Raw genomic sequence first — 27,302 nt, 5'->3', positions numbered from 1 at the left:
TTTTGTCGACAGCCGAGTGAACACTGAAATTATTCCGAAAAACATTATTTTAGCTGAAATGAGTCTTTGCAACCTTGCATATAGCAGAGATCACGGGTTGCCAACACGTCTCTGATAGGAACATAGGGTTGTCTTCCTTGGGCCTCGAGGGTATTCAAAAGTCGCTCTCTGGCGGCGTCATTATCCGTACATTGCCAAACTGCGTGTTCGATGTCATCGTAACCGTTTCCACACCGACAGATGTTGCTGTCCACGAGGTTTATTCTATTGAGATGAGCATCTAGCGAGTATACTCCTCCACAGTTGAGATTGATTACATTGCGCAAAAGAAAAGAACTCGCATTCACACGCACGAAAGTGCCCAGGCCCATCGGATTTCAACGAATCCCGAAACGCTGCATTGCCAACTGCCTACAAACCAGTATCTAGCTATCGTTTTTAACCTTAATCCTCGCCATCATCAATGCGCTCTCGTCTCGTAGAACCGATCGTATCCAGTCGTGGATATACCTGGTCGCGGAATACGGTGTACGTGTCACTTCCGTATCCCGAATGATTTTCTAGATCGAAGTCCGGTGCCGTACCCCATTCTAGTCGAAATTCTAGTACTACACTATGTTTGTTTTGATTCGCTATGAAAATTTGACAGATGAAATGAGGGGTTCGTGGATTTTCCTATGTTTTGAGGGGTGCATCGATTAGCTTGGGACCGAAGAGAGTATCAGAGCTGAGCCAAAAAATTGAGAACGTTTCTTCGGGACGTTCTAGTCTTAGAGTTACCTCTATGGTACGTTCATCGATTTACTTGGTAACGATAAGCTAGTCCAGTGTGAGCCAATCGTTAGTTTCCACCGGTTGGTAACAGGAAGTAAAGGGTCTTGAACATTAAGACACATGTTTTAATAAGGTTAAAATTAGAAAAAAAAAATATCGCTAAGCCACACATTAAATGATATTTGAGAGGTCGTTTGGTTTATTGAGTATGGAAACGATCATAAATGACGTAATTCTTTTAGGAGGGAGGGAAGGAGAGCTTAGTAACCGTGATGATAAATCCAAAAAAAAAATAAGATTCATACGAAAAACGTGACAAAGACCCTGGAAATATTGACAACACTTAAAAATTGACAATAATCATAAAGCAACCACTTTTGGTAAAGGGGGACCGTTTCCCAGAAACATCCCGACTTCCCAGATGACCTTACGCTTAATCCAACTGGGAGGCGTTTGACCAAATCCTTTTTCAAGTTTCCAACGACAATCCACCGACCAACATGGAGTATCCAGAGGAAGTCATCCTTCAGGCGGCCAACGCGGCTATATCTAAGGCCACTAAAAGACTCTCCAACGACCACCCGGACGAAGAACGTGCTACGGAACTATACCGCTCCAAACGGAACGAACGCAGCCAAATTTAATTGATCGTAATTATGCGAGATTAATTAATTGGCTTCTTAAACTATACACAATCGTCTCCAAACTACCTGTATATCGATTTAAACCACCAATTGGCATTTGATACGTAATGCGTCATTAGGGTGGTTTTGAAAACAAAGAAAACTTTCCGAGATAACACCAGATCTCTACGTTTCATGCATTTTTAAGCCATTTGATTTCGAAAAAATAATTAAGATTTTTTAATGTGCCCATTGTGAAATTTTCAATAGTGCCCCACCCTTTAAATCAAGTCCGATTAGGCTCAAATTTTACATAGAGTTGTTTTTCGATGCAATAAACATAGTGTAGGAGGTATCTTTTTGAAATTTGATGGTCATTTTTCTCCATGTGTCCATTGGCACCCTACTGTCCATAGCAAACAATTATGCAAAGTTTCATGAAAATCGAATCGTTTCGTTATTTGGCGAGGAACTGCTTCATAAATCCGCAAATTCTACCCAATTCATGGGATGCAGATACTTAATGCTTCAAGCCTAAATCATGGTCTTCAGGGGCATGAGAAGACCAACATTGTTTGAATTGGTTGGAAATGCTATCTAACAGGAAGATTTAGTGTGATTATTTATAATCTAGAAGAAGGTCTGAACAGGGCAGGTTGATAGTTCCACTAGAGTACGGCAGTATGAAAATTGAATAGAAGTTGAAAATTAGCGAAGGGTAATCTTATTTACTTCTAACAAATATGTAAAAGTGATATCAACTAATCACCAAGATTGCAGATGAGCCTACCCAAGTAACATTGCAAGCTTTATAGAGGTTTTATAGAATTCTATAAGTCTGCATGATGGTCTACAGAACACTCATAAAACCAAAAATTTTACTTGGGTAACCTTGCAATCAACTAAGATTGCAATGTTGGGTTCACCTGAAGTAAATTAGTCATTAAATCCGTCCAAAACAGTTATAGTTTTGGGAACGATTCTACCATTCTACAGTACTGCATTCTGATGACTGAGACACACAAATCACTTCATAAATAAATCCCACCATTCACTGAGATCAATGTCAAGATCATTATTAAATCATCGGCATCGGCATTAAATCTCGAATGCCGGTAACTTCACGACTTCCAACCGCGGATTCCAAAATTAGCTTGACATGTCACCTCCACCAAGTCGGAAACTGCATGAACTTTGAGAAACTCAGCCACCAGCTGAGCCACCAGCTGAAGCACCCCCTTGATCCAATCAACTGCACCCGATCCAAATGGCAAAAATTTGCGTCTTCATTCCTCATACAGTGAGTTTCAGAATTGTTTCATCGCAACCCGCAGATTTTGGCAAGGTCTTCGCTCTTGTCGGTTTGTATTATGGTCGGTAGCAACCTTCGGAAGGCGTGGCGTTCACTTTCATTCGGTCGATTTTTGTTGTGGAAGCATGTTTCATTCGCTTTTCGTGGCCATTTGCGAGCGGTTCATTGCGGCTATAATTACGGCTAAATGATTTGTTGCTTCCCCCCTTCACTCCCCGGGCTTCCCTTCTCGCAAAACTTGTGCATGTGTGTAGCTTCTGCTGGATCCCCACAGCAAGTTTTAATAACTGCTCGGAAAGTCGAAATGAAGACGGTCCTTCCCGAAAAGTGGCTATAAATTACCACTAAAGTATCAATTTTCCGGTGTATCCTTTCTGTATGAGACGAAGGCTGCCTTGCTTGGTAGGATGTAGCTTGGGGTTTTTTTAAACGTAACTTCCCCCTTTTCATGATAGGAATAGTTTTGTTTCTGGGAATAGTCGATTGCATCAATGAATGTCGATTACAAAACAAATAATTGCTGCTAAAATATTATGCAATATCTTGACAGACGAATCAAACGAATTAAATGAACCCTGGTGTATAATTCTTTACCAATAACGAAAAGAAGAACTCACTGTTCATCTCTTTCAGCTAATACAAGCTGACTCAAAGTACAAAATGGGCCTGCTTAAGTGATTGGAATGGCTTCTTGGTCTATAGAGAACACACCTCTTTGTTCGAACGGTCAAGTTCTCCGATTACCAAATGTTACCCGCGTGCACCACATCCACATGTGCTTCTTCGTTTTCCGGCATTTGTAATCCGGGGTGTCGTTGATCCGATTAACGATGCGAGTTTTGCAGTATTTTGCATGTGGCGGTGTCGGCTAGGTGAAATCGTATTCTCATTTCTCGGAAGGGTTTCCATGCAGCTTTAAATTGTATCGGATTTGCATTGCTGCAGGTCATTCATTGAACGTGCAGGTTAATCAGGAAGCTTTAATTTAATCATTTCTGCTAGTGCGACGTAACAAGAAAGCCTTCTAAAATTTTGATAACGAAGAATTGAACATCAAACCTCATCTGGTTCCCATGATTGTCACCCTCTTGTCAATCAGTTCCTCCAACAAGTGTCTTCTTTCAACGTTCATGAAATCCATCGGTTCCAATTTCTCATCAAATGTAGAATAAATTTTAAATCAAGTTGACGTGCTTGCACACAAACTCCACCAATTACCATCATCGTTCCAATGAATCCAGAAATCCATCCAGAAATGCACTCGTTAAAATGTCGATGACCCAAAGCCGACGCTTGATAGTGAAATTTGAGTTTGTCGTCACACATCAACGATAGGACGGCATAGGTTGGTTAGGAAAGTTAAACATACGTCGAAAAACTTGCCTCAACCCAACAAATATTGATCCTCCAGGTTAGTCGCGTTCGATTTCTCCCGGGCTTACTTGCTTGCTTGCTTGCCATTTGTTCACTGATTATGATCTGATCGTGAGAATATTTCCCAGCTCTGGTCCGTTATGGTCCGTTCGTCTGATCGCCCGATCGTTGATGCTTCATGGGCAGGAGTGGGCTCTATGGAGAACGCGGTATTTCTACACGCAAAACAAATTTCTCGCACATTCAATATAAGGTTGGGTTTATTATATCCTCTGCATATGAAATATCAGTTCTTGCGATGGACTGCAACGTGCAAGCTAGTTTTTCCAGGATATATATTTTTGCGTAAAACCTTCACAAGATGATTTTTTAGAAGCAAACGTATTAGAGTAAATAAACTGTGTTTGATAAATAAGCTATCATAAAAATTACAAAATTAAGTTAAAAATCTTCCGGTGACCGCATTACAGAATCTGTCCATGTCGCAAAATATTGAAAATTATGCATTCTAATCATGCAAATCTGTAGTGAATCTTACATTTCCCGGTTGGGTGTATAATTCATCGCTTTATGAATCTAATTTTCGGCCCGTATCGGACTCTTCTATCTTGCCATTCGGGGTTGGATCAATTTTGGGGCTGTTGTTCGGAAACCAGTTTCGTTTATGATAACGGAGTGAATTTTTATGGTTTTGTTGTGGTCACCGATTACTTAATCTCAGTCATCAACGGCGTGTTATCGATTCGGCACTTTGAGGAATGGCAATTTTCTGAATGCAACATTTAGCATTTTTGAAGGCACTATCAGAAGCGATACTAAAAACGAACCAACATGCGAGAGTTTATGACCAGATAGGTGATGGTACCATAAACGTGATCAACATATACTATAAGAAGCATTGGAATCGTTACAGATAAAGTTGACGAAAGCGTTTGGTTTATTTTATACGAGCTAGTGGGTTTGCATTTGCTTTCTTCTAGGGAGGATTTATATTTGTTTAAGCTTTACTTGTTGAAAAACTGATAAGGAGCATGCTATGTTCTGGAGTACTATCCCTTCGTTTACAATGTTTGAGAAGTTTTGAGCTAATAGAGCGAAGCACATGATAAGATAAGAATCTGTTTTTTAGAAGATGTTGAGAGTTCCTATGAATAACACAACCGTAATACTAGGAATAGAGAACATGTCTTGTAGAAATAGTCAATGTTGATCAATGGTTTGAAAATGTTTAGCTTGCCCAAGTAACCATAGGCACGTTATTTCACTTTTTTGGCTATATACTGCTGAACAATGGCTAAACCAATATTTGTATGTTCTGATGGGGCCCTTATAATAGCCAAAAAGGCGTACTAACGTGCCTTCTTGGGTGTAGCCTAAAATATTCTATTTTAAATGATAAGTTAGTTGAGGTAATGAGGTAACCTGTAACGCACGATATCGTGAAATATCTTGTTCAAGATCTGTATCTTCTTCAAGATCTGAACTTAATACATATTTCTAATACAAACTATGTCCCACATAATGTAGTGAAGACTCACGCAGCTCTTCGTATTCGTTTTAACGTTCAGGCCATTGCTGAGTACTTTGTTGAGAACGTTGAACATCAAGCTCTACATTCCAGGAGGTTTGAGCTGGACGATTTATCTTTAAGATAATTAAAAATGACAATTTAACCAGGTTTGCAAAAAAAAAATCGAACTGGTTTCAGATATAAATTCCCTCTACAGCGATAAAAATGTGGAAAAGCTCAGGCGTCCACCTCTTAGCTCGCCTTTTTGTCCACCTAAAATATTCATAAGTATTACAAGCAATCAAGAGTTAATGAACAATCAACAAAGCATCCTATTACACTAGCAATCCCGCAATCTGATGCTATTATAATTTTCAGCAATGTCAGGAATGCTCACGGACCCCCGACATTTGCCAGAAAACTTACTACTAACTCAAGGTATCTTCCAAATAAGCTTCAAAATTGCATTTTTTTTTTATCAAATTTTAAATTCAGTCCTCTATATCTGTAAGACCTTTGTTGACTACTTTTTTTAAAAATCTACTACTATTAAATCAAATATTAAAAATCCATCATCACCCTCGTGGCGAACAGAAATAGTTTTTGCAGTGCTACAATAATTATTTAAAAAAAAAGTCGTTATGACAGCTATCCATATAAAATAATCCGTTAGAGATAACTTCGTCAAGATACATAATTTGTCAATTCATAAAAAATCACTGGATAACTGTTCAAAAGACAGTGTTAACGTTTGAAATGCAGTGTCTTTTAAATAGTAAATTCTGTAAGTGTTGCTAAACGTTTGATATGTCTAGGCATCGAATTGAAAACATTTATTCCTTTATAATATAATGAATTTTGTGAAGCACAAGTCAAGAAATGTGGTGTTCTTATTTCAATCGCGTTTCTAGTATTATATCTATGAAAGTCACTTGCTCTTTCATTTCGATCACACAAATATCGAGGCAGCAAACCGTTAACTGCTTTAAAAATGAACACCATAGTCAAATATACAATTTTTTGCTTCACCGACAACCATTGTAAGGCGTCTAGCATCAAAGTTGAGGAAGTGTATCTATTACATCTCAAAATCAAACGCATTATTTTATTCTGCAAGCGCTGTAATCTCGATATTTGTGTTGCATTGGCCAGAAATAAAATGGAAGGGCTAAAGTCTAGATGAGGAGAGATGATTGATTTGTATAGCTGTATTTAACTGGCGATAGTTAAATCGTTTTTCAGTTGACATAGAATTCCATACTTCTTGGCAATTTTCTTGATGACATTGTCAATGTGAGAGTTGAACTTAAGTTTGTCATCAATAATCACGCCAAGAAATTTAATCTACCGAACGCGATCTCAGCATCAATTACAACAGAGACGTTCTCATTTACTCGATTCCGCGATAATTACCATAACACAAGTAAAAGTTCAATTTCAACTGCTTATACTTCAACCATCTACTTAGAGAACTCAAATCCTCATTCAAGTTTAAAACGGCATCTTCTAAATCCTTAGCTGAAAAAAGATTAATGTCGCAAAATCGTAAAACACGTCGCTAGTCATTAATATACATAATGAATAACAGGGGCCCTAATACACTTCCCTGGGGCACTCCAAGGTTATTTCCCCCGGGACTGGAAATAGAATCATTCAAAACAGTCCGTTGAGTTCTGTCAGACAAATAGCTTTCAAACCATTTGTATGCAGTACTCGTAATTCCAAAGCGTTTGATTGATCTTAACAATAAGGGCCTAGAAATTGTTTCAAAAGTGCGTTTAGGATCCAAAAAAAAACAGCAACAATCGTATCTTTACACTTCAAGTTATTTTTCCACTTCACTTATACCAAATTCAATGCGGTTTCAAAAGAATGACCTTCCCGATATCCCGATTGTTCTGGTGTCAACAAACTATTACTATTAAAATACTCCAACAGCTGGCCTTTAACAACAAGTTCTAAAAATGTTTCTAATGTGTGCATCATATTGATAGGACGAAACTCTTCGGCTTTAATCGTTCCAGCAACATTTTGAATAGGAACCACTAAGGATTCCTTCCAAATTTGTGGCACATGTCCAGTTTGCAATGATTCATTGATAAGGATGTGGATTAACAAGATGTAACCAATAACATGAAAGCAATATTTAATAACTCAAGCAATAATATTATCTACTCCAGCCGATTTTCCTAATGAAAAACAAATAACTCTAAGTTCATCTAATGTAATTGGGTGAAAAACTTCGAATCTACAACTACTATTAACTGGCTGTTTTATTTTGTCAGGTTCATCGACCAATTCAATGGATTGATTAATCAATGAAACACTGTCTACAAAATAATAATTAAACTTAGCTGCAATTACTTGTTCTGATTGTTCTAATGTGCCATTACAAGTTATGGACCGCGGTTTGCAATTACTAGGTTTTAATAAAGATTAAATTCTAAATTCGCCTGTTTCGAATATTTCCTCCAGCACTTCAATTTTACAAAATTATCGTTATCGTTAGCATGGTCTAAGACATTAATCACTAAGGTCTCATGATTGTTTATTTTCAAATCAGTATCCGTAACTGAACAAATGGAATCAAAATTTTAATAAACTTGGTCAATTAATGTTCTACTGTGCCTGGAAATACGCGTATATTCATTTACCGTTTGCTTTAAATTTAAAAACTCAGCTAAACGCTTCAAATGATTCGAATTATGGTTGGTACGCTAATTAATATTAAAATCACCAGCTATTATATTTAATTAACTAGAATCAAGGAATGTCTTGAGTCAGTTCTCTAAAACTTCAACAAAAGGCTGGTCAGAACTGGGAGAATGATACAAAACACCATAATTACCCATCTTCATGCCACGTACAACTGTAATGCCCAAGAACCAGTTGCCATCAATAACTTGCTTGGTACGAAGGTTGAATTGAACTGATTCTTTGACATAAATAGCAACACCGCCAGTGTGTCTAGAATATGATAAACAAGCAGCAACACTATATCCCGGAATACTATACTGATCAAAAGCTTCAGTTTCTACAATATGAGTTTCAGATAATAAAACTAAAAGAGGACGTTTTTCCTCAACAATCTGACGTAATGCTACGTAGTTTGTTTACAACTCTGCAATATCAAAATACAAAAAATCGAATTGATTCACATTCCTGGAACTTGGCTGCTATTTATTGAAACGCAAGCTGCTTTTCTTCTGATCAAAAAGTCTTTTATAGAGCAAACATTCCGAGCTAAATGTGGCATGGTTGACGTCCAAGTTCATTTTACGTTCTTTATTCATTTTCAAACGGTTAATACATATCAATACAGTTAACGAACACTCCGACGTTTTGTGTTGTTGGCTGCACCTAGAGCATCTATCACAATTTTTGCAATCCATGCTCTTGTGCCCAAATTCTCCACATTTGAAGCATCTCAACACATTAATAGCGGGAACTATCGAGCACCGATCAAATCCTACATTTACTTGTTTCGCACATAACAAACATTTATACGTATCGACATCGACTTCAATTACAACACTAAACATGTTAAAAGTGAAGCGTGAATTTTCAAACATTTTCACTACTTTTACATCATTTATAGCGATGTCTTCATTGTGTCTTTTTAAGTAGTCAATAAAGACATCGGAGAAAAACTGATCGCTCATGCCCACTATTTTCAATCTTGGCACCGAAGTGGGAACAACTGCACTATATATTTTCACCCAGATTGCTTTCAATACAGTTTTTCATATCATTTAGATTATCTCCTGTTGCACACTCAACAATAATGGCGCCATCTTTACCATTCCTGAAATTACTGATTTTGTGTGTTTTTGGATCTAAAACGAGTATCTTCGCAAGCTTGTTTAGACTCTTTTGGTTTGATCACAATGACCGGACGAGTCTTACGATTACTCTGTTTGTTACTGTTACTGTTAATGTTACTGTTACTGTTACTAATATTTTTACTTTTACTTGCACGACTATGTATTTTCACAACATGCGCAAAACTCGCATTTTCTTGAAATACATTATAATCATTATCACTGTTACTAATCACTAATTTCCGTTTTTTGCGTCCGGTATTTTGGTCCGATACCGACTGAACCGTCCTAGATACACTGCACTCGTCATTCGTTACAGCTAATTATTTCTCCGTAGTTATTTGAAAAAAAAATTAGTTTTTCATATTGTCCAATTTCTCACAAATTAGTTTTTCAATACCATTTACATTTCGGCTAATGTTTACCATCTCGTTCTTTAACGCGATGTCTATCGGAGCAGCAATGTGATCTCCGTGATGCCAGTGATCGAGTCCGAGAGTTGAAATACATTCGTCATCTCATTCTCTATCCTTTTGACGCGCGAGATCAGATCATTATGGTCGTCGCAACTCTGATCTGATAGACAATTATCACACTTGAACAGAACATTTGCATTGTAAATGATAAGTTTTGCCTGAGTCCACGTAAGTGTAGTGCATTTGCAATGAAATACACGAGCACACTTATCCACACAGATAACTGGCAAGTCACTTACCAAAATCCTCAAATTACATATTGCACACTCAGCCATATATATCACCTATACACATAAACTTTACATGCAACACTACAGAGACACAAGTAAACACGAACGAAAGCAGAAATTTACAATGCCGTAGCTTACTAAAGGGTACCAATAGCTTGACGGGCGAAGGAAGAAAAAACACAAAATTGAACAAGAACAGCAACCGTTCTCCTACTTATCCAATAAATTATCACTATGGGGCACGCGTAGGATCTTAAATCACTTAATTTATTCAATATTTATCACAACACTGCGAAATAAACTAAAACGTTCGCCATTACAATACATAGAGCCTTACATATTTTGTCATTACAACAATTTATCACACAGGGTGGTATGGGGCTCCACGGAGCAGTGAGGGTTTAAAAGTTGAGCCATAACATCATAGAATACCTTGTTTAGTCTATAGAATATCAAGATCTGATAGAACATCAAGATCTGAACTGCAGAATGATTTGAAGTTATTTGCCAAGATATTTTGTAACCATACCTACATATATTAAAAATCTCTCATTAGTAAATATATGAGGTCTCAGGCTCTACAGATTCGTTCGTTTAGTCAGGACATGGATCAAAATTTCATCCAGCAAGTTGAACTTCAAAATCAATTCTCTCCGATGCTTTGGAGAACTTATTATGCCTTATATATGCTGTTTAGTATTTCATATTATGTGATTGAGCTCTACGAGCGTGTATCCAAGCTCATGGCACCACGATCTAAGAACCGAAGGACATCGCTGACAATTTAGGGAACTATTTTGCCGGCCTGTCCGCTGTCAGTGGCTACGACAGCGATTTCGTCCAGCGCGTCAAACCTTCCACAAGCAGCATTAGTGACCTGCGAATTCCACCCGATGTCCCTTCCCTCCAGATCAACGATGCTCTTACCTTCCGGGAGCTTCAGTTTGCCCTTGGCAGCAGTACTGGTAAATCTGCCGGGCCGGACGAGATTGGATACCCGGTGTTAAAAAACCTCTCCGTCGACGGAAAAACGAGGCTACTCGCCCTCTTCAACGACCTATGGCTCACTGACTCGTATCCGGACCTCTGGAAACAAAGCCTGGTAGTGCCCATTCCGAAGAACAACGCGGCGAGTGGAGAAGCCTCCTCCTTTAGACCGATTGCGCTCACTTGCTGCGCGGCAAAAGTGATGGAGAGAATGGTAAATCGTCGACTTAGGCAGTTCCTGGAGTCTAACAGTCTCCTTGACGAACGGCAGCATGCATTGCGGCAAGGACATGGCTCCTCCACTTACTTTGCAGCCCTCGGGAATGTACTCAAGGAAGCCCAGGACAACGGCCACCATGCGGAGTTAGTATCCCTTGATATTTCAAAGGCGTTCAACAGGACGTGGACGCCTGGCGTCATCAGGCAGCTCATCGGCTGGGGCATGAAAGGCCACATCACGCACTTTGTACGGAATTTCCTCCTTGATCGTACCATCCAGGTGACTGTCGGGAACACTCGATCGGATCCGTTCCCCGAGGAAACTGGAGTGCCCCAGGGATCCGTCATAGCGGTAACGCTATTCCTGGTGGCAATGAACGGGGTGTTCAGTCGACTGCTCAAGAACGTGCACGTAATCGTCTACGCCGATGACATACTCATCGTCGTAACGGGACGAACGACTAAACGGACGAGGAATATTGCCCAAGCAGCTGTCTCCGCCGTCAGCAGGTGGGCGCTTTCTGTTGGTTTCCAGCTCTCCGCTCCAAAGAGTGTACGTTGCCATATCTGCCACTCGGGCCATCTGATTCGGGGACCACCGATCACCATCCAGGACCATCCAATTCCGCTTAAGAAAACAGTACGTGTTCTGGGGGTAGTTCTGGATCGGACTCTAAGTTTCGACCAGTACTTCAGAACGGTGAAAGAAAACTGTCGTAGCCTCATCAACATCGTCAGGACAATCTCCCGCCCTCACCGCTCCAGTAACCGCGAGATCCGCCTTCGTGTCGCGCGGGCTGTTATCGACAGTCGACTTTTCTACGGCATTGAAATTACCTGCTTAGCCACCGAGAAGCTGAACCGCATCCTCGCTCCGGTATACAATACCTACGTACGCATCGTATCCGGCCTTCTACCTTCCACGCCTGCAGACGCTGCTTGTGCGGAAATCGGAGTCCTCCCTTTCCGCTATCGATCTGCTACTGCTACGAAAGCCGCTGCCCTCGCTGCTAAGACATCCGGCAATGATAGGGTCTTTCTCCTCAACGAGGGGAACAGAGCCCTCCGCACTGCAGCCAACCTTGACCTCCCCCCGGTGGTCAGGGTCCACTGGCATGGAGGGAAAAGTTGGCGATCTAACGTTATCAAAATAGATAAGCGGATTAAGAGAGGATTCCAAGCCGGAGATAACTCTGTAGCGTTGAGGTGTTCTGTTGCAGAACTTCTTGGGTCGGTCTATCCGGGGCATGTTCATCGCTTTACGGACGGATCGCGATCACGGGCTGGAGTGGGACTCGGAGTGGCAGGACCAAACTCCACAACAAGTCAAAGTCTACCGGAGGAGTGTTCCGTTTTTTCCGCAGAAGCCGCTGCTATTCTTGATGCAGCCATCACTCCTGCAGATCAACCGATCCTTGTGCTAACGGACTCACACAGCGTCATCCAGGCGCTGGAAGCCGAAGCCCCGAGCCACCCCTGGATACAAGTCATTACACGATATGCCCCACCCTCAACCGTTTTTACGTGGATTCCCGGGCACTGCGGTGTTCCTGGAAATGAGGCTGCGGACAGGCTGGCGGGATCCAAGCCATCTGTTCCCCGCTTCACCAGGAACGTACCACTCCTAGACGTCAAGCGTTGGATCGCGAATATTATCATGGAAGCCTGACAGGAGGAATGGTTTCAGTCGCGTACCACTTTCCTGAGAAAGATCAAAGAAACCGTACGACCCTGGCTAGACAGCCACAAGTACAAGGACCAACGGATCATTTCAAGACTCCGGACCGGCCATGCGAGGATTTCCCACAATTTTGGTGGGACACCCTTCCACAAGGTTTGTCCAATCTGCAGCATCCCTGCCTCGGTGGAACACGTGCTGTGTGTCTGCCCAGAGTTTCAGAGGCTACGCGAACAACACCGACTCCCAGAGAACATCAGGGAGCTACTTGGCAACGACCCCTCGACGCTGGTTGCGCTGATTGCTTTCTTGAAGGACGCTCACCTGTACAACCAAATCTAGCACTCTCGTCGTTGGCTGCGCTGTCCGTGTTCTTTCACCTTCCTATTTTCCTGCCGTCGGGGTATCTCTGCCGGACTGGGGCACTGTCTCTTACGGTGGAGCTCTACCTTGTTCGCGCATCCATTCCTCACCACAGTCCCGATGTAACTCCCATTTTACATTAAGTTTTTTTTTGACGTAGGACTACGTCTTTGATTTCTATATGGGGGTACACTTTGTGAAAACCGAAAATGGAACACGTAACAAATTAAGAAAGATTTTGAACGTTAATAACTCAGCTGCCCCTGGTCCAATTTCAATAAATTTTATCACCAATCGATCAGAAATATGGCTACGCATTGATAACAATGCTTCCGAATGTTGAGAAACTATTGAAAAACTGGTAAATGTCCAGCATTGTCCAAAAGCGTTGAATTAACTAACAAATCCACCAATTACCTACATGCATATGCTGCTTCCCCAGCACAGTCGTCAGAGAGTAGTAAGTAGACGAAACAAGTCGAAGTAACATTCGCCTCCGATCCTCGGGCGCGTGCGAATAGGGAGGATGGAATTGCGAAACATTTTGCACACTCATCGCCATATTCAGAACCAAACGCAAATTCTTCGAGATAACCACCATCCGTCCTCTGGCTTGCCGTGGCGGTGTCTGACGTATCTCCGGTCTGATTTACGAGGTGTGCTGAAGGTGTTCCTGAAAAATGAGATCCGTGATGCTGTCACGTACACTAAACACGCCAAGCGTAGGCGGCCATGGATGTCATCTACGTTTTGAAGTGACAGAGACGCACTCTGTTTGGTTTCGGAGGTTAAATCATCACCAACTTTGGCAACAAAACGGCTCTTTTCAGGGCCACCAAGCTTATTACAGTAAAGAGTACGAATAGAATTAATCTGCCTGTTTGTCTATATTCAGAACCAACGACCACACAAAATGCTCATGTAATCAAACTGGAAGCAGGGGTACAAATTATTTTGATCAACCTTGATCAACTTTGAATCGCCACGGCCGGATATTTTCGATGGAAGAAGCAACAATCTAGCATCTAATTCGACGAAGAAGGCAGGAAACATTTGTGAAGCCGAGTTATTTACGAAAGAGAGTGTCGATGAAGAGAATCGATCAATGTAGATAGGACCTATTGAAAATTGACGCGAGATTTGTTTTCCGTACTGAGCTCCAATGCTACCGACGCCAGGGAGGCAGCTCCCACACCTGGACCCTACCAATCGACCCATCAACTCAACCGGGGACCAACGGCTTTACTTCCCGAAGGAAGGCGTGATCAGAGATGTTATGCCTTAGAACATGCCGGTGGCGCCGACTGAGATTGGACCCAGACCTGCTGGGGGGAGACGTAATCACGCTAACCACCGGCGCCGATATCTTTCAAGGTGATATCACGGCGAATGAGATCGACCCAAATTTGAGTTTAGTTATCTCAGAAATAAGAAATAAAGTGCAGGAACTCAGCAATGAGTAAAATTACCTCATGTTTTCCCAGGTTTTTCCAGGGAAAAATTCCCGAATTTGAGAAAAGTAAAGATTGGATTCACTCAGTCTATTGGCACTACTCCGAGACTGAATAAAATTTTCGTCAATCTCTTCATTTTCTGGCAGATTTTTTAGGTTGTCCACACGAAATCATGAGACAAATTTACTCATCGCTGAGTTCCTGCACTTTTGGCGATTATGAGTGAACTAAACTCAAATTTGGGTCGTTCTCATTCGCCGTGTACGCAAAAAGAAAAGAGCCAGTGTCGCTACTTGAAAGCAAACTACTCATAATGGGAGGAGTCTTTGTAGCTTTTATACCACTTGGTTGCACATCATTCTGCTCTAACCTGAAAAGATATAAAAGAGCGCTGCTGTATGGCATTAGCTTATTTTCGCTTCGTACGGGTGAACAGCAATAGCAGCTGTAGGAAGGTGGTGGCTAGTCCACTCCTAAACACCTAACAAGCAACAATTGACTGGATGTGGCAAAGGAGGAAAAAGTCTGGTAAAGGAGGCGCCAAGCGTCATCGCAAAGTTCTTCGAGATAACCGTCATCGGTCGTCTGGCTCGCCGTGGTAGTTTAAAACGTATCTCCGGTCTGATCTACGAGGTGTGCTGAAGGTCTTCCTGGAAAATGAGGTCCGTGATGCTGTCACCTACACTAAACACGCCAAGCGTAAGTGGCCATGGATGTCCTCTTCATTAAAACGGCCCTTTTCAGGGCCATCAAGCTTACATCAGTAAAGAGTTGGAATATAATTTATCTGTGCTTGTTTGTCCATATTCATAACCACAAGCCCCCAACGACCACACAAAATGCTCTCCAGAGTTGTAATCTTGTAACCAAACCTACGCCTACAACTCAAAAACGGAAAGAGTTGAGATAATAGATAATTGATCAATTAAAAGAACTAAATTCACGTCACATTTATTCCGTCCACTAGTGGTCCTACGTCAATCTTCCGTTCACCCCAAGGCACAGACCCTTCTACTTTTTAATGTTGTCTCAGAGCCAGTTTTACCAACCGGTGAACACTCGTGTTTATTTCAGTTACCATGGAAACGTAATTTGTGATTAGCCCCGGTCCCTTTCAAATTGTATCATCATTTATGAACGGCCTTATATTTGAAATGACGTTTCACATTCATCTAGTGATGTCCGATTTTCATTCGAATAATTGTTTAATCGATTAACGAACCGAAAAGTAAACTATTTATAATCGGTTAGATCATGCCGATATAAGCATTAACATCTCCACAGGATCATCACCGATCGTTTCAAACATGTGCTGCACTCTCATTGGTGGAAAAATGGCAGCACAGCGAACAAAAAATAATCGATTAGTTGTTAATCGAGTAATTAAAAAATGGGACATCTCTGATTTTGGTGTGATTGTTTTGATAAAAATGAGCGCAAAATTTCATCTCTTCCGAGGGGGCAGCAAAACCACAAAATTACCTTGAATACGGGGGGTTCTCATTGGATGAAAGGGACCGTGAAAGAAGACACTAAAATAGAAAGTTTTTCTTCCGACAGTTTCATCTTAGTATTCATCTTTGGTTTTACGTTACGTTAATGTTAGACTAAAACGTTTCATTAGAGGCAGGCCCTAAGCCTGACCTTCTACTATCAAAAGTGATGAACTAGCCTACGGATAAAAATCACAAAAATAAAGAAAAAAAAAAACTCTACGAGCATTTTTGAATATATTTCTTTCGATAAGATATGCTATATGTCTTTGTTGAACCTGAAAATATAAGAATCAAATCTGCAGAATAATTTGTAAGTCGTATATTATCCAAAACAAATAATACTTTCTACAAATTTCTACATTTTTGTACTTTTGTAGCCGAATTCCTTCAAAAGTTGTATAAAGTTCCTTAAAATAGACCTCAGAAAAAAAAATGTGATAGAAACGGTTAGACTTCCAGGAAAAATTCCAGGAATATCATCAGAAGTGTAACGAGAGCATCAGGAATGAGTCAAGAACTTCAGGGTAATACCCAATAATTTTAGGACCCATAAATAAGTTCCGAAGAATGAATGTTCGGTCCAGAGATCTTCCGGTAAGCTCAGAGACCTTAAGGCCAGTGTCAATAACTTCAGGAAAGTTCAGACTTTCGGAAAATTTCTCGTAAATTCCAGGAAAGTTCTGAGATTTTAAGGACATTTTTTTTTCGGAGCAGTTCCAATAACTTCAGAAGAATCAGGGAAGATCAAAGATTCTCATTTAATTTGAGGGAATTGCAAAAATTTAAAAGAAGTTTCAACAAACTCAGGAAATTTCCGAAAGCTTCAGTGAAATTCCGAAATCTTCAAAGATGTCCAAAGAGCTTCAGATAAATGTTGAGATTTTTAGGCAGTTTGATTTTTAGCAAGAATGTTTCTAGTAATTCTCGGAAGATAAGATGTAGCTAGCCCGGACGATCCAGCTTAAATAAGCGTGGCTTAAGCGCCACTCCACAAGGGAGCCCATACGTCCAAGGTTAATTTGCACGGATAAGACTCTCCATTAATTCCTAAAAAAGATTTATGGATCGTTCCAGACAGCTTCCACGACCAAACGGGTATTCCCTATTATCCCGATGAATTCACACTCAAGAAAGTCACTCAGACAAACGGTAGAGCTCACGCATGCCCTAAAACTCTACGAGAGAGAACTTCTCATCATCGACCAGTCCCGTCACCTACCGCTAGATGTCTCCCTAATCTGCTAGTGGAATGTGCTTCCCACCATTCAAACTCAACAAGAGGACGGGCAACGAAAACTAACACGAACGCGGAGTGATGTCAAACACATTCAAATAGGTCATTAAAGCTAGGGAGATTTGGAACGGGAAAACAACATTTATTTATAACATGAACGACGAATATTTAGTGCCTCTTACTGTTTATTTACATTTGTACAAAATTCGTTTTATTTCTGTTTCTGTGTGTTTGTTCCTATTCGCTCTCATACTGTGTGCGGTTTTTATCTCTCCCTAGCATACTCTCAATATCGTTTTTGTCTCTCATGGGCTCATGTGCTCGGTGTTATGTGTTGTTGGGTGTCGTCACAAATTGGTAGCTCAGCTCTACCAAGACATGTGCTCCTGGTGACAATGATTTGTAGCGTCGAATTACGCGCGCATGCTTTTAGCAAGTCGTCACGAAACTCTACTCAATGGATCATTTTAGATGCCTGAGTTTTGAACCCACCACAGCTTTCATTTGGCGCTACTGTATACGGACGAACCAATGTAAAATACTGTGGTAGCCACAGTACGGTGCTGTCAAAACCTCAGCATCTTCAATGATCCATTTACATCACACGCCGATACGATGGCGGTTACTATGCCGTGCCGGTTTTGATGACGAGCCGGCGTGTGGATCCTGTCCACGTGGAGGTCCTTCGAGCCTCCTCGGATCGATGTGATTACGGATCTGTCCGCTTCCGGCCGGTTGGCAATTGCCGGGAAATTCCGTCCGACGGGGAGAAGTATCGCGCTTGGGTGTGTAATTGGTTGCTGCGGAATGAAGGTACAACACTACAACAGAAAGTTGAACACAAGCACGAGCGCGGACAAAACAGCACATTTTGAGCAGACCAAATTACCTTTTTCCTTAGCAACTCTCTCCTACCGCACATAATTAATTCACGCACACTTTAGTTTTTAACTAAACTCTAGAACGACATCACTTTATATTAGCATACTTTTCGCTATACTAACGGACACGAACAAACGTGCACACTTCTAAATTGGTGGAAATTCACGGACGAAATGATCGAGCCTGTGAATCCTCAGATTAAGGAATTGTAAGACTCGGACGGACCGGAAGTCCATCTTTTCCCGAAACCCATCGTGTACTTTCATGAGTCCAAAGACACGAAAGATAACTTGGCCGATAGAAGTGCCGTTGTACCTTTCCTACCTTATCCATAAATTAAACGGACCCGTCTTAGGAAAGATTTCAGCAAAAAAAAAATGCTTGTGTATTTCTACTGCCTACCCTAAGGAATTTAATTCAAATAATTTAAACCTATTAAATAATATACAAATTAATACAAAACATTACAAAGAGAATTTCAGAGCAGTTCAAGATGTTCTGAGGAATTTTAGAAATGTAAAAACAAAAAATAGAAAAATTGCGTAGTCTTCAGTTCAGAATATGAATATTACGAAAATTGTAGGAATGATAGAACTTCTTGAAATTTTAAGAATTTCTTGAAGACTCCATGATAATTTGGTAAATTAAAGCTTTATAACTTACTTCGCGGGTTTTCCATTTAATTATACTACTATTTCAGGACTTTCACTTATTCACATATTCACTATCCCTTTTACTATTTATTTTCATATCAATTTAAAAAAATATAAAATAGGGAAAATTGATGTAATGTCGGTCTAAATGCCCCTTATTTAAGCTCATACATAAATTCAGCAATCGACTAAATTTTCAATAGCCTCCAAAAATATCCATTAGTACCGTCCCAATGACGCGTTCATCGAGATAAAATTTATAAATAGCAGATCTTTAGTGGTGGGCCCAATCTAAGATCCGTAGGCCAACATTAGAGCCATTTCCCCTATATACGTTTTTCGTTTACTACCTGAAAACAACGCAATAAGGAACACAATTATTCCACTGAAACGCTCATCAATCAATTCAGAAAACTATATGCAAGTTCTAGATTTTAAGAGATGTTCCATGAGCTTCAAAGATGTTTCGATAACTTCCGGGAAAAAAACATCAAGGCCGTTCAATAAGCTTCACGAAATTTGCGGGAACTTTACAAAAATTCTAAGAAATTCATAGAAGTTTAGAGAGCTTTATTGCAGTTCAGAGCTCCAATAACTTCAGAGAACCAGTGAAAGCTTCAGAAAATTATTTCAAGGAACTTTAAAAATATTGAAGAATTAGTACTTTGGCTTCTTTTAAGGCTTCCAAAAAAAGTGCTGATAACAGTTGTATCGTCACCCACGTTTCGATTCAGGGATTGCGATCTTTATCGGGGATTGTTTTAGATTTAGATCATTAAGTGTTTTGCGCTACACGAAAGAGGGTACATTTTATATTCCCTTAAAAAGTCCAAGTTCAAAGGCTGAAACTTCAAATATTAACATCGTAGTTTATTGATTCCCCGATGAACTGAAAAGCCAACATCCTAAAAATAGTTATTTTAAGTTTTATAGTGAGCTGATTGCAGACAAGTTTTATTCGTATCCTAGTTTTAATTAGAGGGGATTGAAATTTGTGTGTACGTTTTTAAATTACACACAATTATGGGTCCTTTTTATAGGGAGCGCATGGATTTGTGGTGAACGGAGTGCTGATGAAAAATCAGTGAGTAGCCATCTCTAAATTTACCATGACAGCACTGGTTCCAGTTTAATTGATGTATGTTTTGTGAGAGCTAATATTTGTACTCATTCATGAGTGAGGTGATAATGAGATTAATCAGAGATAAGGTTTACGCAGCGATTCACGTTAAGAAACATAGGTTTTAAATATTGTCGTCGGTTAGCAACGCTTGCTTTTTGTTGCATATATGAACCGAATCCAACAAAACACGCTCACCGTTTGTTGAGGTTGGCTTGATGAATTTCAATCCATTTAAAATTAACTCCAGACTTCAGCTCAAGTTACCAGCGACAGCTCTTTTTGAAATTATGTTCACCACATCATCTGTTCTCGAAACAGCGTGGTCGGAGCTAGCATACACTTACGAATATATAGATATCACCGATTCATCACGCAGGCTTGTTACGTTCCCTGGTTCGTTGCAATCGTCACCTATGATACTCTCTTCACCACTCTCACATCAATCATCCGAATTTTCGTCCACGTTGGTTATCATCAGAGGCGATAAGTGATTATTTAGTGATTAGTGATCGGAAAATTTATTATGAGCATAAGCAAAAAAAATGTGATTTTCAATAATAACTGAAACCTTTTGAAGTATGATTGCTTTAGTTTATAAAATTAAAAAAAATATATATATCAAATACACTCAACTAATGCCACTTCCCCTTTCTTTCTCCCCCTTTACAGGATGTCACCCAGGTGTCGAACGAGCTCCACCAGTTGGCCATTGGCCCCAACACAAATGACCGCTCCTTTTGTGATACTGACCATTTTTGCCCTGATGTCGCCACCGACGATAGTCTGGGCCGAAAACGACTTCAGATACATTTCTTATCAAGGTAAGTCGTAACCGGTCTTGTCATCATTTTTCCTTATGTTTCGTTTCTTTTTTTTTTCTGTGACTTCCTTTTGCGATTGCAAACGCACACTGCATTACTTCGTCTACTGTAACAGAAGGAGGCAGAAATGCATCTTGATTGCCCATCTCCTACTGCTGGCGGATGGAGCAATTCGTGTATGGATGCCGAGGAATCTTTGTCACAAAGTTGTTCATTTTTTATGAAAATTAAATTTTTATTTTTATGTTAGTCATATAAATGCCATTAGTCGCGCCAGAAGTGAGCTGCTTTCTTTTCGTAAGTTCCGTCCTGCGCGCAGCAAGTGCATATCTAAACAGGTTCACTTCTTGTCGGTTGTGGGAAAATGCACTAAGGAAATGTACTTGTGTGTTTGCATAACTTCCAGTTCCAGCTTGAGTGACGTTTATTCAGCACATGGACGCAGTGAAGAAAGCACTTGCTCTCCGGTCGATCGGCATTGATATGTAAATTTGATGTGCGATTATGATAATTGCTGATCTCAATCATGCGTCGTCAGTTGATTTGCGTTACCGGTTCGGGTCTGTTATTGTGGAGCGCTCCTGTTGGATTGGATATGATATTAGCCCTTTGTCTGTACACATTGGCAGACCAGAACATGTTTTAGTTGGTTATGAATTTGTTTAGTTCTATCGTGTTTAGGTGTGTCCTCTTGGTGCTCAAATTTTCTTCTAAATACTTAAAAACAATTTGCTTGAGAAACTTAAATACTTAACTTTAACTAATTATGTTTGTATTACTTCATGCGTGAAGTTAACGATTTACATTTTTGGAGCTGCTTAACATCAAATATCAGACTTATAGTGGTCATTTTATACTATAGAGTGGGCAAAACAGCTCATCTGGCTGAGTGGATAAAACCCATCCAGCTCACTAAAGGGAGTCGATTCTTTTGAACAGCTCTTCAGCTCACATTGAAATTATAGAAATTATGACACAAATTCAAAATCGGAAAATTAATGAGTGGTTTTAGTGCTTAAAACTGCATAAAATCGTAAAAGTAGTCTAAACCAATAAATCCGTACCTTACAACGTGGCTTTACTTTTCAATGGAAAACGCTACTAACGCAGCAATTGATCAACCATCGCGTAAACCAAAATGCGTGCAAAATTTGCCAACAACATAGCAGTAAAACAAAAAATGTATGCGAGAGAGCTACACCTATGTCACACGCGATGTTACTATAGTCGCTATATTCATAGTCTGGCGGATAGAATCTCGGGAACCGATCGGGAACCAATCGAGCAAATCACGACCAACAACAGAAAAGAGCGCATCAGTTATTGCGAACAAAACTTCGGAACCCTTTGTCTCGTGACTCAAGACTCGCCAACGCAAATTAATACCATCATTGGGCTGGGGAAAGTTTCCCCTATCCGGTGATGCTGGTAATTTGCGTTCGATTGGCGAGGAAAGAATAATCAACGTTTTGTTTATAAAAGTTGATAGTACCTTTTCAATAGTTGGTCTACAATATATTGAATTGGTTCCGCTTTTTGATAAATCGAAATTCTATCCGCCAGACTTTGAATATAGCGACTATAGATGTTACGCCTTTTTTTCAAGCTATGCAATCCAGTCTACATTCAAATTTTATTTCTGATGTTAATTCTCCAGCAGAATTTCTCTCACTATTTAAAAATTATCCCAGTTAATCATTCGAGTCGATGATTCCGATCCGGAGCAGAGCTGATTAGCTGGAGGGCAGCATTTCGCTTCTGAGCATTTCCAGCCCAAAACGCAAACCGGTTGGTCATGAGTGTTTCCGATTTGAATGAAACATTTCTCACGTGTTCGCTGCTACTAATGGTTGCATTTTTCATTTAAATATGATTTTTTCCTCCAGAGTAACTTTTGAAAAGGGCGTATAAAAAAATGGATTATTTTTTTTTCAAAAAATCATAACTTGAAAACTGTTGATCTGATCAAAATGACATATCAGAAGAAGTTTTAGGTAGTTAAATTATCTTTGCGGAAAAAAAAACACTGAAAGAAAAACTTAGTAAATTAGTATTTAAAAAACGTAAAACGATGATTATCTCAAAACACCCCCCCTTCGATCTTTATAATTTTTTTTTTCAAGAAAACTGAGAAAATGCCCTAATATTTGGTGAAGAGTGTATGCTGGTAACTTTCTTAAAAAAAAATCTATAATTTTTGAAATTTATGTTGGTTTTTGCAAGTTGGTGAAATTGCATATTTTTTAGTAAAATAGTAATTTATTTGGATTCTACGCATAATTTTCAAAAACTTTGCATATAAAAACTTTTTTCCTAAGTCCAGCCGTTCTCAAGTTAATGCAATTTAAAAAAAATAATTATAATAATTTTCTACATTTTGGGCCATTTTCAAATGTTAGTCGTGATGTCCAGCAACGAGATGTTTTTCCATGAATATATATTAAAAAACAAACAGTTCATTCTCAAATATGGTAGCTGTCAGACTTACCCGTTTCTATTTAGACGCAGCAGAAAAGAAACAAGTTGTTCGTGCAGGCGACTACTTCTGCCTCTACCCTTAACATAAAATAGGTACTGTGCCTACCCATAGATGTCACCACTTGTCCCCGTATCATTGTTATAGCTTATTATGTACTGTTCTTGTTATGTTACAGTAAATAAACGTCTGTAGTACTTTTACCTCCGCCATGGCAGGACGGTCAGTAAATCTATCGTAAATCATTATTTTCTACTATCACACAACGTACAAATTGGGTCCTATCCGTGCGCGATCACAAGTTTATAAGTAAATACTCTCAAATATACCCAAATAATCAACAAACCCACTCATGTGCCTTTTTTCTGTCCTCTATTAGTTGTATACCTGGATAGAATTGTGTATGTCATAACAGAGGCTCAAAACATAAACAGGTAAACAAATATGTTATTAAACCTGTAATTGAGATAAATTCTCTAGGTACTTCTCTGACGTATACCATATTGTGCCTTAAGAGCTCATCCCGCGATATCACAACTACATAAAAAGGCACCCCGTGGAGGCTTCTTACACTCACACTTAAAAAAGTTTGCTATAATCAATTGTACCTAATGAAGATAGGTATAATGTCAACATTGTAATTATTCTGCTACATATATATATATATATATTGGGACGTTCTTCACCTGTTCTGTATCCGCTGATTTGCCGCAGATCCCGCCTCTCAAGGGTGAACAAACTGGCTGTCAAATCATAGCACCTGCGATCCTCTATGCAGCTCCCCTGTGGGAATCATGTGCACAGACTCACAGGCACAAAATCCAAATCACTCAGAATAGAGTGCTGAGGATGGTTCTTGATCGTCATTTCGACACTAGAATAACAAATTTACATGAAGAGGCAGGCATTGCCAAAATAGATTCCCGAATTAACGAAATTAAGACTAAATTAGCACAAAAATGTATTTTATCAGAACAATAGGTTAGTTGTAGTTGTAAATAGTAGTTATAAGTAGTCTCCCTTTTTCAAATTTTAAACAAACCAATCCCGCCAAGGTGGTCATTCTTAAAACAGGCCTGATAGGACTAGGAACTGTAATTAATAATAATTTTAATTGAAAAGGAACTATAGCTGAAAAGACGCATCTGTGTCACTTGATAAGGTATACATGTAAACCACACAATACAAGAAATAAAGATCATTTAAGTCAAGTTCTTGACCTGTTCCATTCAGTTCATCTCTCTTAGCGTTTCAAGTTAAAAAGCAAAAAGTTTTTTACGATGGATAACAATTTCAAGTGTTGTAAACCTCTACCTAAATCAATTTCAAAGCATGACACAGTAGCAGTTCAGTTGTTTATCTCAAAATTATTAGAATTTTTAAAGTCGCAAATAACAGTCCAAAAGTGTATTTTTATGTTAGATAGAGCAGCATCACAATACAAAAACATAAAAATTTTGCTAGCCTTTGTGGATTTAAAGATAAGCATAATGTAGAAATGGAATGGCATTTTTTTGCAACTTCACACGGCAAAGGTCCTTGTGATGCGATTGGCGGTACCCTTAAGAGAATGGCAACCAGAGCAAGTTTAGCTAAGCAACACGAGCACCCTATAACGAACCCTAAACAACTGTACGACTGGGCAAATAGTCGTAAAGAAGATCTTCAAACAAAAATGTCATTTTGTTATGTTTCTACGGAAGAATACAAAAAGGCTGGCACGGAATTTGATCCAATTTTTAAGAAAGTGAAACCAATTCCTGGAACTCGAAAATATCATTGCTATATTCCAGTTTCATACAACCAAATTACAGTAAAAATATTCTCTAATTCAAACGATACACCCAAATTATGCAATGTATTCAAATAATATGAGTTGTAAAATAAAATAATAAATATATACTGTTTCTTATCTCAACAAATCTTTCATTTGACCACATCAACGTGCTTCTCTTCCGCTGCCTCTAGATAGAAACGGGTAAGTCTGACAGCTACCATATCTGAGAATGAATTGTTTGGTTTTTAATATACAATCATGAAATAAAATCTGGTTGCTGGACATCTCGACGAACATTTGAAAATGGCCTAATATATTGAAAATTGTTATAATTATATTTTTTAATTCGCATTAACTTGAGAACGGCTGGACTTAGGAAAAAAGTTTCTATATGCAAAGTTATCGAAAATTATGCGTAGAATCCAAATAAATTAATATTTTACAAAAAAATATGCATTTTCATCAACTTGTAAAAATCAACAAAAATTTAAAAAATTATAGCTTTCTTTTTAAGAAAGTTACCAGCATACACTTTTCACGAAATTTGAGGGTATTCCATCAATTTTCTTGAAAAAAAAAATTATAAAGATCGAAGGGGGGGTGTTTTGAGATAATCATTGTTTTACGTTTTTTAAATACTAATTTACGAAGTTTTTTCTTTCAGTGTATTTTTTTCGCAAAGATAATTTAATTACCTAAAACTTCTTCTCATATGCCGTTTTGATCAGATCAATAGTTTTCAAGTTATGATTTTTTGGAAAAAAAAATAATCCATTTTTTATACGCCCTTTTCAAAAGTTACTCTGGAGGAAAAAATCATATTTAAATGAAAAATGCAACCATTAGTAGCAGCGAACACGTGAGCAATGTTTCATTCAAATCAGAAGGGGTCGAGACAAAATTGACATTTTTTTTAACGATTTGAGCTAGAAATGCTCTTCTAGGTTTTTATTTATTTTTTATTTTTTTTTGCTTTTGTGCGGATTTTCCGCTTCCCCAGAGAATGATGGGAGGAGAGATAAGAGCACATATGCTGAAGGATTAACATCAGCAACAAGAGCCGGGTACATAAATAAATTGGATAATACCAGTATAAAATCAACATCGTGTAGAACATGTATATGTCTCTCTCTCTATCCCAAACATCCGCTTGAAAGTTTTTTTTTATCAGTAGACACATGCTGTATTTCGCGCGCGTCTTGGTTTACGCGGTGACTGTACAATGCGAAGTCCTTTTTTGAAAAGTTCCGCTATGAGTGATGGCTTGAATGGTTCAGACTGGTGATATCAGTGAGCTGATGAGCTGCGGTTCCTAAAAAATGAACCACGGCTCATCAGTTCACTTTAGAGAATCGAGTCTATAGAACAGCTCGGGAGCGGATCGCCCATCTCTACTATAGATGAGGAGATGAAAGTATAGAGTTGATAGTTCCGTTATAGTACGGCAGTGTGAAAATTGTGTATAGAGACTAGAATAGCAAGCAAAGGTCAATTTTGAGGAAGGCATAAATCGGGTTGATCATCTCCGTTTCCGTATATCTAGAATAACATTTGAAAAGTGCGGAATTCAGAAATCATCATATCGAGAAAATCGCTTCCGAATTTTGATGATGTAAACATTAATCTTATTTCACGACTTTCCATTTTATGGAGCTTGACATATAGTTAATAGTGTATGAGTATTGACGTACTGATACTGCAGTATCTAGTCACGCCCAGTACATTTGAAATGCATCCGATTGATTTTTCACGCGTAAACAACCAACAACAACCAAGAAGACCAAAAAAAAAATTGGCGAACAAAGAACCAAGGTGGAACAACAAACAAAAAATCCCGAGGGTGTACTTCCACGGCGTATCACCAGTGTTGGCAGTCAATACTCATTTCAGCTAAAACGATGTTTTTTTTTAAATTATGAAATAATTAGATGCTATGGTCATATTTTGAATTGCTAAGATATACGAAGAGCCAGTTTGACATATTAAACCTGTTTATTTCACTTCATGAGAGTCAGAGTA

At 39.2% G+C, this 27,302-nt stretch overlaps 1 protein-coding gene across 2 annotated transcripts in view; it reads left to right on the top strand.

Moving 5' to 3' along the window:
- Nucleotides 1–27,302, top strand: part of Sema5c (Semaphorin 5c) — a 535,902-nt gene that overhangs the window by 149,635 nt on the left and 358,965 nt on the right. For both annotated transcript variants that reach the window (XM_065235169.1, XM_065235170.1), the window contains exon 3: nucleotides 20,879–21,030. In XM_065235169.1, coding sequence (XP_065091241.1) covers nucleotides 20,879–21,030 — 152 coding nt within the window. The remainder of the gene's footprint in view (nucleotides 1–20,878; nucleotides 21,031–27,302) is intronic.

This window comes from Ochlerotatus camptorhynchus, unplaced genomic scaffold (genome assembly GCF_037179485.1).
Source record: "Ochlerotatus camptorhynchus isolate MF236.1 unplaced genomic scaffold, CSIRO-AGI_Acam_v1.1 ptg000466l, whole genome shotgun sequence".
In the NCBI taxonomy this organism is placed as follows: Eukaryota; Metazoa; Arthropoda; class Insecta; order Diptera; family Culicidae; genus Ochlerotatus; species Ochlerotatus camptorhynchus.
Note: the sequence above shows the minus strand (reverse complement) of the source record. Positions and strands in the feature narration are given on the sequence as shown.